Source organism: Talpa occidentalis, unplaced genomic scaffold (genome assembly GCF_014898055.3).
Source record: "Talpa occidentalis isolate TD23 unplaced genomic scaffold, MPIMG_talOcc4v2.1, whole genome shotgun sequence".
Lineage (NCBI taxonomy): Eukaryota > Metazoa > Chordata > Mammalia > Eulipotyphla > Talpidae > Talpa > Talpa occidentalis.
In genome coordinates, this window is record NW_026555331.1 from 16,645,531 (window position 1) to 16,659,862 (window position 14,332).

The following is a 14,332-nucleotide window of genomic DNA, read 5'->3' on the forward strand; positions in this document are numbered from 1 at the left end:
TTGTCTCCCTTGTCCTCAAAGTCATCACTGAAGACAAATTCACAGAGTATTTTGCCTGTTTTCTATGTATTTTATGGTTTCAAGTCCTGCATTCAGGTCTTTATTCCATTTTGAGTTAATTTTTGGATATGTGAGACAATGGTCTAGTTTCATTCTTTTGCATGTGGCTGTCTAGATTGCCGAATGCCATTTCTTGACAAAACCTTCCTATCTCCAATGTATATTCTTAATTCCTTTGTTGTAGAGTAACTGCCCATGTAAATGTGGGTTTATTTCTGGGCTCTCAATTCTATTCCATTGTTTTGTGTGTCTGCTTTCGCTCCAGTACCATATTCTTTTGATTCTTTTGATACAATACATTTTGAAGTCTGCAAATGTGATATTTCCATTCTTTCTTTATTTTGTCAGTATGGCTTTTGCTATTCAGGATCTTTTATGTTTCTATGCAAAATCTTAGTAATGTTTTTTCTATTCCTTTGAAGAAAACCATTGAAACTTTGATAAGGATTGTATAGAATTTGCTTTGTGTCTAAGATATTTAAATATTACCTCATTTTTTGTTTAGCTTTTTCAAAAGTTTCCAAATTTTGAAGAACATGCCTTTCTGGCCATTCCAGAGGATTATTTTCCATTGGATATGAAGAAACAGGTTCCTCTGGACTAGGTTCTAAAGAAAAAGAAAGACACATAAGTACCAAAAGGTATTAACAAATTGAATTTCTCTATATAAAATATATACATGCAGTCACTTACATACATATATATATATATATATATGCTAAAAATATGCATGTAAAGTCACATTGGATTAATTGTATAAAACTTACATCAGGCATCTATTAAGATATTTCTGACAGCCTGAAATGTGTAAAATGCCACAGTAAAGCTTCTCAGAAAAGAAAAAAATTTGGCATGTAAACTTTATTTTACTATCTCCTCATAATAAAAGTTATGAATCAGAACTCAAAAATTAGTACTGTGAGGACTTATGTGGAATAGAAATATAACTGCTATATTTTGTGAAATTAGTTCTAAATGAAAAGGAAACTACTCTGCGGAGAATATATTGGGTAAACTATGTGATTTTCATACAACAAAGAAGAATTAGCAACAGTGCCAGAAAAATTTTTATCTTTAAAAGAGATTGCCTAGTTCTCAAATTTGAATTATAAAATAATCAACATTCTGTTCTCAGGTAAAAGTTACTTTAGAAATAATTACCATTTATCATTAATATAAGATGCTTTCATGTGCACATCTTCAAATAAATCACTAACATTAAATGTTATTTTACTACTAAAGCAATAATATATGCAAGTGTATTCATCTTTCTAGCTGTAAGCTGCAGCGAACTAACATTGAGATTGCTGATAATCCTGTAAGTCTCATCAAAAACTTAAAGGCACAGCTTCCTTTCTCCTAAGTTATGTGTACATCCAAACTGTTTTAATACTGTCAAAATTACTAACTGCACTACTTTCTGGATTCCAAAACTATATGGTTTTTAAATTTGTTTTGAATTATTACACTATTCTAATATGTGGACTGAAAGTTATTGGACATTGGCTGTTTGACTATCATCAACCATGACAAAAAAAAAATCCATTTTATACCATAGGAGACTTACAGAGTAATAATGATATGGTAGTAATTTTTAAACAAAAATGAAAACAGAAACCAACTGCACGTTCTTTTCCCTTTATTTATTAAACAATTTAGACTTGAGTATTTTAAAATATTTTTAATGCCTATGTTGACTGGCCCCACCAAAGCCCATCTAAATAAGCTACTTCCTCTTTCTTAGTAAAAGCAAAGAAATATTGACTATTTTATGAGATCTAATAATCAAACAATCTGCTTTTTAATGTTTACATGACTTTCCACTAGAAATATAAAGGAAAAAATCATTAGTAGTTGGACAAACACCCATATGTGCCATGTATTTTGGCAGCAAGTGCCTAGGCTGCTAATAAAGTGCTTTGTGACTATTCTCCTACCCTCTAAATTCTTATTTATTTAATTATTTATTTTAAGGATTTATTTACATATACAAGAGTTGGGGTGTAGGCTAGAGGTGCAGGGGGGTGAGGGATTCACCAGAGACAGAGTGGGGAGCAGAACAGGTAGATCCACTGAAATACACTGCTGAGGGGAGCAGCGGGCGAGACAGGAGGGGTCTGCCACACCATGTGGGTCAGTTCCCTGGCGGTGGATTGAACTCATGCTGCAGTGGCTGCAGATAGCTTAATAGTGCTGAGACTTAACTCCTTGTACCACTGGGCAGGACCAATTCTTATTTATTTATTTAACCAACAAATATACAACACTTACTTCATAATAGTCAACTCACTAAGCAATTTATAAATGCTTCATTTAATCCTCACAATAATGTGTATCATTTCTAATTTAAAGACAAAAAAACCCCTAAGGCTCAGAGAGGTTAAAAAACATGTCCAGGGCCTCCCCTGGTTGAGTGCTGGGTTGCAAAGCTGCCCGCAGCCTCTGCAGCGCCAGTTTGATCCCTGGCCACCGGAGAGGGTCCCACATGGCACGCAGACCTCTCCTGCCACCCGCTGCTTCCCTCAGCAGTGTACTTCATCACTCTGCCTGTTCTGTTCCCCACTCTGGCTCTGGTGAATTCTCTCGCCCTCCCACGCTTCTGACTGTACCCAGTCTTGTATAAAATAAATAAATACATCTTTAAAAAAAAAAATCACCTCTTTAAACAAAAAAAAACCATGTCCAAGGACACTGAAGGGAAGTTGCAGAACATGGATTCAAACTTGATAGTCCTGCTCCAAAGACCATGCCGTAATTGAGAAGCTGCACTCTCTCACTCAATACAGCCTCTACTGACAAGTAAACTTAAACCTTACAGTGTCTCCAACGTCTTTCAATTTACTTTGCACTGCTATTCAACTTTGGTCTGACAAGTAAAAACAATAATAATGATAACACAAGGACAGCTAACAATTTTTTGGTATTTATTATGTTCTCAGTGTTTTATATGCATCAACTTATTTAATCCTCACAATAACCCTAGTAAAATGGGTAACATTATCATCCCATTTAAAACATAAGGGATCAGAGGCAGGAAGAAATTGAATAACTTCCCCAAAGACATTCAGCTCACAGTGACAAACCTGAGATTTGAACCTGGCAATCTATCTTTCAAGACTGGACCCCTGAATGAAATACTAGATGCTGTATTTATATTTTGCTTTTCTTCTGTTGAAGCCGAAGACTAAAAATTTTACTCCTCTGTGTATTTGCATGGTGTCACGTAGAGAAAGAGCACTCAACTAGCATTAGTGCTAACTTGATTCTTTGGTCATTTTCTTATTAACATACGTAATAAAAATTACTCTCATAATAAAAACAAAAAATTATCTCATACATTTAAAGTTTCAGGCAATCTTTCAATGCTTTTTTATTAGACTGTGAAAAGTTTTACTCTATTCAATTCACCAGAACAGAAACCATGAAAATTAAAAGAAATGTAAGTTAACATTAAAATTATTTCCTGTGAGAACTTCTGTGCCTTCCAGAAAGAGAATTTAAAATTGCCGTGATTAAAAAAATGACAGAACTCATAAAGGAAAACAATGATCAGAAGAAGGAAATTGAGTCCCTAAAGAGGGAAGCAAAAGAAATGCAGGAGATCAAAGAATTAATGGAGGAACTAAAGAACTCTGGGAAAAGCAATGAAAGCAGAATAGATGAAATGGAAGAACGAATAAGTACTCTTGAAGACACAGAAATAAAAAGAACCAAAACAGAAAAGGAAAGAGAAGTACGAAGGAAAAAGACAGAAGACAGACTTCGGGAACTATCTGACTCCATGAGGAAAGGAAATATAAGAGTTATAGGAATTCCAGAAGGAGAGGAGAGAGATGTAGGAACAGAGAAAATATTCCAGGAGATAATTGAAGAGAACTTCCCAAACGCGAAGAAGGAGATGAAAATTGATATACAAGAAGCAAGAAGAACACCAAACTTCCACGACGAAAGGAAAAATACAGCAAGACACATAATAGTAAAGCTCCCAAGAATCCAGGACAAGGAAAAAATAATGAAGCTGACAAGAGGGAAGAAACAGATAACATTCAAAGGAAAACCAATCAGGCTGACATCAGACTTCTCTGAAGAAACACTACGGGCAAGGAGAGAGTGGAGGGACATAGTCAACAGACTCCAAGAAAACAGATGCCAACCAAGAATACTCTATCCCGCAAAGCTCTCCTTCCTCTATGAAGAAAGAATAAGGACCTTCCCAGACAAACAGAAACTCTGGAATTTCGTTACGACTAAACCCCCACTCCAAAAAATACTACAAGAAATCCTAAAGCCAGAACCTCAGAGGGACAAATAACAATGAAAGAAGGCCAAAAAAAAAAAAAAAGTTATTAAAAGAATAAATAAATAAAATCAAAGGAAAGACAAACACAATGGCAAATGCAAATGCTAACGTAACAATATTAACTCTAAATGTAACTACACTCTTCAATAAAAAGACACAGAGTTGCAGCCTGGATTAAGAAACAAAACCCAACCTTTTGCTATCTCCAGAAAACACATTTAGCTACAAAAGATAAAAATAGGCTCGAAGTTAAAGGATGGAAAACAATCCTACAAGCAAATGGACCAAAAAAGAAAGCAGGAACAGCTATACTTATATCAGATAAAACAGACTTCAAACTCAAAAAAATAAAAAGAGACCCCAATGGTCACTACATTATGATCAAGGGGACAATACTTCAAGAAGAAATAACACTCATTAACATATACTCACCAAACGAAGGAGCACCAAAATATATCAGACAACTGTTGTCCTCTCTGAAAACAGACATCAGAGAAAACACATACGTAGTGGGAGACTTCAACACACCACTATCAACAATGGATAGATCAACAAGACAAAAAATAAGTAAAGAAACTAAAACTCTAAATAAGGACCTAGAGCATTTGGGCTTAACAGACATCTATAGAACACTAAACCCCCAAAAAACGGAGTACACATTTTTCTCAAGTGCACACGGATCATTCTCCAGTATCGATCACATACTGGGGCACAAGACAAACATCAACAGATACACCAAGATTGAAATCATACCAACCATCTTTTCTGACCATGAAGGCATCAAACTAGAAATAAACCATAAAAAGAAGGCAAGGAACTTTCCTACCTCATGGAGATTAAAAACCACACTACTAGAAGACCACTGGACTAATAAGGAGATCGAAGAAGAAATTAAAAAAATTCTTTGAATTGAATGACAAGGAGGACACCAATATCCTAAATGTATGGGATGCAGCAAAAGCAGTAATAAGAGGAAAATATATAGCAATAGAAGCTCACAACAAGAAACAAGAAAGAACTCAAAGAAACAACCTAATCTCGAAGCTCAAAGATCTAGAAAAAGAACAACAAAAAAATCCCAAAACCAGTAGAAGAAAAGAAATAATAAAAACCAAAGCAGAAATAAATGAAATCGAAACTAAAAAAAACAATCCAAAAGATCAATGAAACCAAGAGCTGGTTCTTTGAAAAAATCAATAAAATAGACAAACCCCTAGCCAGGCTCACAAAGGAAAAAAGGGAGAAAGCACAAATAAACAGGATCACAAATGAAAGAGGAGAAATCACAACGGACACAGCAGAAATCAAAAGAATAATCAGTAACTACTATGAACAGTTATATGGAAACAAGTTCAACAATCTAGAGGAGATGGACAAATTCCTACAACTCTACAATCACCCAAAGCTAGATAAAGAAGAAATAGAATACCTAAACAGACCAATTACAGGCAGCGAAATTGAAATGGTAATCAAAAACCTCCCGAAAAACAAAAGCCCAGGACCTGATGGATTTACAAATGAATTCTACCAAACATTCAGAGACGAATTAGTGCCTGTCCTTCACAAACTCTTCCAAAAAATTGAGAAGGAAGGGACAATACCAAACACGTTCTATGAAGCCAACATTACACTAATACCAAAACTGAACAAGTACGACACAAAAAAGGAAAACTACAGGCCAGTCTTCCTAATGAACACTGATGCAAAAATCCTCAATAAAATTTTAGCTATCAGAATCCAACAATGTATCCATAAGATAATTCACCACGACCAAGTAGGAATCATTCCAGGGACACAAGGATGGTTTAACATCCGAAAATCAATCAACGTTATCCAACACATTAACAAAAAGAAATATAAAAACCATATGATAATATCAATAGATGCTGAGAAAGCTTTCGACAAAGTGCAACACCCATTCATGATAAAAGCCCTTGAAATTCTTGGGATACAAGGAACATACCTCAACATCATAAAGGCCATCTATGACAAGCCAACAGCCAGTATCATTCTCAATGGTGAAAAGCTGAAAGCAATTCCATTAACATCTGGAACAAGACAAGGATGTCCACTCTCACCACTGCTTTTCAATATAATACTGGAAGTCCTAGCCAGAGCAATAAGACAAGAGAAAGACATCCAAGGAATCCAAATAGGAAAAGAAGAAGTCAAACTATCACTATTTGCAGATGATATGATAATATACATAGAGAACCCCAAAAACTCCACAGAAAAACTAATTCAACTAATCAATCAGTTCAGTAAAGTGGCAGGATACAAAATCAACACGCAAAAGTCAGTAGCCTTCCTATACACAAACAATAAATCTGAAGAAGAAGAAATCAAAAAAACCATCCCTTTTATTATCAAAACAAAAAAAATCAAATATTTGGGAATAAATCTAACAAAAGAGGTAAAGGACCTATACAAAGAAAACTATAAAACACTGTTAAAAGAAATAGAAGAAGACACAAAGAAATGGAAAGACATCCCCTGCTCATGGATTGGAAGAATAAACATTATTAAAATGGCCATCCTACCAAAAGCAATATACAGATTCAATGCTATTCCAATCAAAATCTCAATGTCATTCTTCAAAGAAATAGAACAATTATTGATGAAATTCATCTGGAATCACAAAAAAACCCGAATAGCCAAAGCTCTCCTGAAAAAAAAAGAAGGGAATGGAGGCATCACACTCCCAGACTTCAAACTATACTACAAAGCCATAATCATCAAAACTGTACGGTATTGGAACAAGAACAGACATACAGACCAATGGAATTGAATAGAAAATCCAGAAATAAACCCACAGATTTATGGTCAACTAATCTTTGACAAAGGAGCAAAGACTATGCATTGGAGCAAAGAAAGTTTGTTCAATAAATGGTGCTGGGAAAACTGGGTTGCTACATGCAAAAGAATGAAGCTTGACCACTACCTCACACCATACACAAAAATCAACTCAAAATGGATTAAAGAACTAGACATAAGACCTGAAACCATAAAATATATAGAAGGAAATATAGGCGAAACACTACGTGATTTGCACATCAAAGACATCTTTACAGACACATCACCCAAAGCAGTGATACTGAAGGCAAAGATAAACAGCTGGGACTACATCAAATTAAAGAGCTTCTGCACAGCAAAAGAGACAATACAAAGAGAAAACAAAGAGAAACAAAGAGAAACCCCACCGACTGGGAGAACATTTTTGCACACAACACTAATGATAAAGGACTGATCACAAAAATCTGCAAAGAGCTGATGAGACTCAACAACAACAAAGAAAATAATCCAGTCAAAAAATGGGCAGAAGAGCTAAAAAGAAACTTCTCTGAAGAAGAAATGCAAATGGCCAACAGGCATATGAAAAAATGTTCAACATCACTTGTAATCAGGGAAATGCAAATCAAAACTACCATGAGATACCATCTGACACCAGTGAGAATGGCACATATTAAAAAAACTAGCAACAACAAATGTTGGCGAGGTTGTGGAGAAAAAGGAACTCTTCTGCACTGTTGGTGGGAGTGCAAACTGGTCCAACCACTATGGAGAGCTGTGTGGAGATTTCTGGACCTACTAAACATAGAGCTTCCATATGATCCAGCAATTCCACTCCTAGGTATTTACCCAAAGGACACAGAAACATCAATTCCAAAGAACACCTGCACCCCTATGTTTATAGCAGCACTATTTACAATAGCTAAGCTTTGGAAACAGCCCAAATGCCCAAAATTAGATGACTGGATCAAGAAGATGTGGTACATATACACCATGGAATATTGCTCAGCATTCAAAAAAGATAAACACATGCAATTTGCAGCAACATGGATGGCCTGGAAGGGATCATGCTCAGCGAAATAAGCCAAAAAGAAAAAGAAAAATACCGGATGGTCTCACTCATAGCAGGAATCTAGAAAACTTAAATAAGGGACCAGGAAAATGAATAACTATAAGAAAGTGAAAATCAAAATCAACAAAAAACTATGAACCAGAGACACTTTTGGGGGTTGGGGGGCGGGAGGGGAGGGATTGGGGTCAGAATGGGGGGGTTGCAATTGTATGGGGAATATAAAAATAAAATTTATTATTTAAAAAAAAAAGAAAATTATTTCCTGTGCTCTCAGTTAACTTTGGTGACTGTGATAATGAATGGCAAATATGAACCTCTTAGTATATATTGTTTTAACTATGTTGAATTTACTGTGTAAGCAGAAAAAAGAAATCTTAGACTTTGTGACATATGTACTGGTTACTGTAGGAATGGAAAGAGCTGAGGAGAGAAGGGGCTAGGGCCTGGCATGGGAAGTTGGTGGAGGATGAGTGAAGTGTGTGAGCATATGGAAGAGTAATACTGTAACTTCGAAGGTATACAGATATGTAAATGACTGACAAATATAACAATTAAAAAAACAATAAATTTATTGCATAGATTCTACTTTTTTCAATTTATCAAAAACATAGCTTAATAGAAATGTACCATTTCTAGCAGCTTAGTAGAGTATTAGAGGGCTAACCTTAAAAATGCTTCACCCTCTGCCCAAAACACTGAACATGTTTACTGAAAGAAGCAATGAAAGAATTTTAATGCTTAAATGATGAAAAATGCAGCTCATTATTTATACATACATACATTTGCATATACAAATAAATGGCATTACTATGTTTACATGACATATTGATTTGGTCGATACATTAGTTTTAATAATAAATAAGAATTGTCATACATGCCACACACACAAAATAACTAATATTTAAAGTAAAAAAACTTACCATTTAACATATTGGAGGTTTTAATTTCATCTGCCTTTATCAGAACTGTTTTAGGAATTACAGCATCAAAATGATTTAAAAATTGTTCTCTTGTGAGTATTAATAGACTCTTTAGTTCATCAACAGAAACTACTTCAGGCTGCTTTGCCAACTTTCTCCTCTCTGTAAGACAAACACAATTAACCACAACTGATTTTAAAGTCTCTCTTGAGCTTACCTACTATCCTTTTATGGGAAATATTTTCAAAAGTAAAGTACATGAATTTCTCCAGCATTCCTGTGGAGGCCTGCTTTCATTTTAATCCCATTTGTAGGTAATGGCAGAATTTCCAGCTATGTGAAATAAACAGAAAAAAAGTAATTTGTTCACACCAAAAGGTGATAAATGGTAACAGCAAGTTTCAAAAAGATCTCAGAAATATACTGCAGAGAATTAGGAATGGCCTTGTGTTAATGTTTATTTGAAAATAAAATCGTAAGACCTTTAAGTTAACGTGGTTGCTTGGCTACTTCATCTCTTTCTTTTACTTCCCAAAATCTAACATAGCAAAGGAATCAAGAAGGACAACAAAAGAAGAAATGATAAATAGTAACAGTTTTCAAAAAATTTGGAAGACAAGATGATGATGGTGTGGTAACTGAGTCAGCAGAGCAGAGGAAGAGTCAATTTGGGTGCCTGCAGAAAGGCAGTACCTCTGAGGTTCTAGGAAGAAGGTGGCAAGCTAAAATTCCATAGGAGTTATCAGTCAAATAAATAAATTTTCAGACATGCATGAGCTGGAAAAATGTCTAGCCCATGAACTTTTACTCAAGAAGCAACTACTAGGAGACATACTCCAGCCAAACAAGGGGGTAATTCAAGCAAAAGGAGGACAAAGGGGATCAAAACAGGAAATTCGAAAAGTATACTCTAGAATATCAGCAGGTTTAAGAAGCAATCTATGCATTACAGAGCAAAATATTAAAGAGAAATAAAAAGGAACTCATGTTTGAGCATTCAGCCAAATGGGCAAATTAATAATAAGGTGTTTACCAACCACAAGAAAAACAAGGAATATACAAGAAAGAAGAGCTGATCATGATCCTACATTATGTGACTCAGCAGTGAGCTATGTACACAATGATCCTACTGTTAAAACTGACCAATGGGCCTCCCCTGGTGGCGCAGTGGTTGAGCGCTGGGCTGTGAAGCTGCCTGCAGCCTCTGCAGCACCGGTTCAATCCCTGGCCGCTAAGAAGGGTCCCACATGGCACAACAGACCTCTCCTGCTGTGCCCGCTGCTTCCCTCAGCAGTGTATTTCATCACTCTGCCTGTTCTGTTCCCTACTCTGGCTCTGATGAATTCTCCCACCCTCCCGCGCTTCTGACTGTACCCAGTGCTTGTATAAATAAATAAGTAAATCTTTAAAAAAAAAAAAAAAAACTGACCATTGATTTAACCAAAATTTATGACTTACTGTATAAAAGGTAGAAAAAGAAAGTGAAGATGATGTGGGAAAGCTAAGCCTTTATTTTCCATATTTAGATGTTAAGATAATGTCTGCAAGTAGTAAATCAAGAAATAGTAACACACACACATACAAATATTACTGACAAACTGCGAATGTCAGGAAAACCAGCTGGAAGAGCTGAAAGTAGCTGCCTACAGGTAGAGATAGAAAGAGAGAGGAGAGGAGTGGGTAGGGCACCACTGTTTTTCATTTTAAGATTTACAGTGCCATTTGAATTTATTAACTATATTCATGCATTATTTTTATAAAATTATTTCATTTAAAAAACACTCGACTAATAATGGTTTTTTCCATAGTAAAGTAGTAAGCTATATATTCAGAGAGAATTCAATATTTATCAAGTATGTACTGCCTGAAAAACTCAGTACTATACCCTTAGACTGAGAATGTAAAGCACATCACACTACACTACATGTGGTTGGTACATACATAATGCAAGAGTAGGCTGAGAAGTAGCCAGTCTCTCAAGGTTCTACTTTAGAACATCAGTTTTATGATAAACACCTTGTAAAATGCCACCTTACCAACGTGAATATTGGTAAGGTTAGTCCAATTCTGATCCAAGATAAATAAAACATGATTTCTGTAGTTAAGAACATTAGTGATGGCAAAGCAAAAGAGTTGTAATATATGCTGCTTTCATTATAGCTCCTTGGTGCCTCATTGCTTTTTATTTTCTACACGATCTGCTGGGAGCCACCTAAAACAAAAGGTTATCAATGTTTTGCTTTCATCTGAAAGATGCATAAGAACTGTGCTTCAGAAATTAGCCCTATATTTTTAATAATGCTAAATATATGCTTAAATAATAAAAGTGACCTATGCTTATTAAAACTGTCAATTATATTACAATATTGGAAAATCTGGAGAGCAGGTAAGACTTGATACTGACCTTGATGGCTGAAAAACAGAGGGAGAAATATTTAGTTTAATAGGGTTATCAGCAGGAGATAATTTACCTTGGTGAAAAAAAAAAAAAATCCCTACACAAATGAGTTTGCACACTAATGTCTAAAAATGGACCAGTAAAATAATACTATTCTTTGGAAAGCACATAATTGAGGATGAGTTATCTAAAAGTGTTTAGTTTAGAGATGAGTATCTTATATGTCAGCAGGATGAGCATCAATCAGGTTTGCACTATTTTCTATAAAATTAAAAAAGATTTGGGTACTCACAACAGTGACCATAAAATACTGGAGCAAAATAACCATGTGCTCTTATGGTGTTTGTTTTACATCAGACTGAAAAAGTCTTTTATTTAAAATTATTTAGCATACTTATATTTTTTGAAAATCAATGGAACAACATACTAAATATTTCCAAATACAAGAAAGCTATCAATTATTAAAAGTCAAGTAAAATAGATACTATAAAATTACAGATGTTATATACCATTCCAATAGTATTAGATATATTTTTAAGACTGAGTAACACTAATGAAAATATATTCTAAAAAATTAAACTAACAGAAATGTTATTTATGTGCCATTTAAAAAAACAAAGTGTCTTAGGGGCCTCCCTGGTGGCCTAGGGGTTAAGTCTCAGCACTCTCACCCTGATGATCCATCACTGTGGCCTGAGTTTGATGCCCAGCCAGGGAGCTGACCCATATGGTGCAGCAGACCTCTCCCGTCTCCCAGCTGTTCCCCTTAGCATTGTATTTCAGTAAATCCCCTGTTCTGCTCCCCACTCTGATGGATCCTCTCACTTCCCTTCCTATACCTCTGGCCTATACCCCAGTTCTTCTATGCAAAAAAAAATTAAAAAAATAAAAAGTACCTTAATAATATTGTATATTAATTCTCTGGCTAGGGAAGAGATTGGTTCAGCAAGTATTTCCATCATAAATAGATTAACTGGATCATTAATTTTAATCAAGATTTAATGCTTCAGATTGCAAATTGATCATTTCATGGGTATGCTGGTGAATCTGGCAGCTACTTGCACTAAGATTTCCTTCCACTTCAGGCCTCTACCTGCCCTTGTCCCTTGCCCTTTGGCAACCACTGTAGCATCCTTACAGTTGCTGGTATTTGTACATTTTAAGTGCTTATTAGCATTGCCACTTCCCCCTTGCCAAGGCAGAGCTTCCAGTCACACCTGTTCGCAGCAACCTAGTTAGAGCTGTTAGCATTTCCCTTCCCAACCAAGCAGCAGAGATGGCCTGACTGAGGTTAACTCTTCCTACTCAAAGGAGAGATGCATGCATGCACCAGCTTCAGAGAGCTGCCTGTTCTTCTACCCTGGCAGCTTTTCTGGTTGGAAGGGTAAGGGAGAGGTGAAGATGAAAGAGTGGGGGTAAGTGAAAAGAACCGAGTTATAAAAAGCTACAGAAGGCTTATTGCGAGGAATCAGGGGCTGAAGTGGGTTTGGTAGGATAAAACAAAGTCAAGAAGTGAATAATATTGGGGTTTAAGGTTTGGATATAGGTTTTCTACCCACAAAAATACTAATAGTTCAATATTTATGTTTTTCTTGGTTTTTAACATGTACTACCTTTATTGAAACTGTCTAATTTGTCCTTGAAATAGGTGAAATGTGCTCATATAGTTATTACTATTGATGAACATGATTAAAGTCAAAATCAAAGCTCAAGTTAATATGTAAACTTCTCTGGATTTCCATTTTCTTCTATTTACTGTCTATATTCTCCATTTATAACCGTGTGTGTGTGTGTGTGTGTGTGTGTGTGTGTAGATTGATACTAACTAGATACTAACCAGAATAACAAAACTTAGGTATCTTTCCCGGCATTCAGTTAAAAGTTTTTTTACTACTTTATATCATTTCTATCAAAAATAGTTCTACAAATGAGTTTAACACCTAAAAGACAAAGTGTATAAGAAAAAGTGTGAAAACAACAATGCATTATGTCTCAACAAGCCAGTATTTACAGGGGGAAGAAATATATAAATTGTTACTTACTCAGACATTCTTTCAAAGCCAAGGCTTGAACATCAGCTAACTCTTTCTCTCTCTGTATAAGCTGCTCCCCAGAAAAATGTGGAAGTGGCAATAAGTCAAAAGGGAAGCCTGAGAAACAAACAAAAAAAAATTAGTATTAAAGATGATCTATGACAACAATTAATGTTCAGGTCCCAGGAAATGTTTTAAAAGTCAATTATATATCTCTTGATCTTGCAGATTTCAAAGTAAAGAACAACAGTTAGGTTGTAGAAAACAAGCATACTAAATTACTTCATATTTTAAACTTTGACACAGTTCTTAAATATTTAAATAACAGGGTTTCTGTTCCCTCCATCACATTATCTTCCACCTGACCTGCTCAGCTTTTGAAACTCCCACACAAAACACAGCTGGGGATAGCGGCCAGTCTCCCTCCCTATGAACAATATTTCCTGCTACTCACACATAGCTCTTCCACAATGAATCCAGGCTGATCCCATGTAAACAACTAGATATGATCAAAGTGGCACTGAATGACTTCTAGGTCACAGAGAGCCTCCAAGCTTCTTAAAACAACTGTTCTTAGTGAAATAAGACTACCCTGAGACTATGAAGTTGGTGAGGAAGCTCAGGTTGGCCTCAGGAAAGAGCACACCAGGAGACAGTCAGCTCTCACTTGTTCCAGCCATCCTAACCAGGTGCTGGGGTAAAGAAGCCACCTCACACATTAAGTCCTGTTAAGTCTTCAAATGGCTGGAGTCTCAGTTG

At 35.7% G+C, this 14,332-nt stretch overlaps 1 protein-coding gene across 4 annotated transcripts in view; it reads right to left on the minus strand.

Annotated features, from left to right (window-relative positions):
* The window catches only part of MTBP (MDM2 binding protein), a 71,139-nt gene that overhangs the window by 16,896 nt on the left and 39,911 nt on the right, over nt 1-14,332 (minus strand). For all 4 annotated transcript variants that reach the window (XM_054692005.1, XM_054692004.1, XM_037502205.2 and 1 more), the window contains exons 13-15: nt 13,583-13,690; nt 9,143-9,304; nt 550-667 (exon numbers count right to left, since the gene is read on the minus strand). In XM_054692005.1, the coding sequence (XP_054547980.1) occupies nt 550-667; nt 9,143-9,304; nt 13,583-13,690 (388 nt within the window). The remainder of the gene's footprint in view (nt 1-549; nt 668-9,142; nt 9,305-13,582; nt 13,691-14,332) is intronic.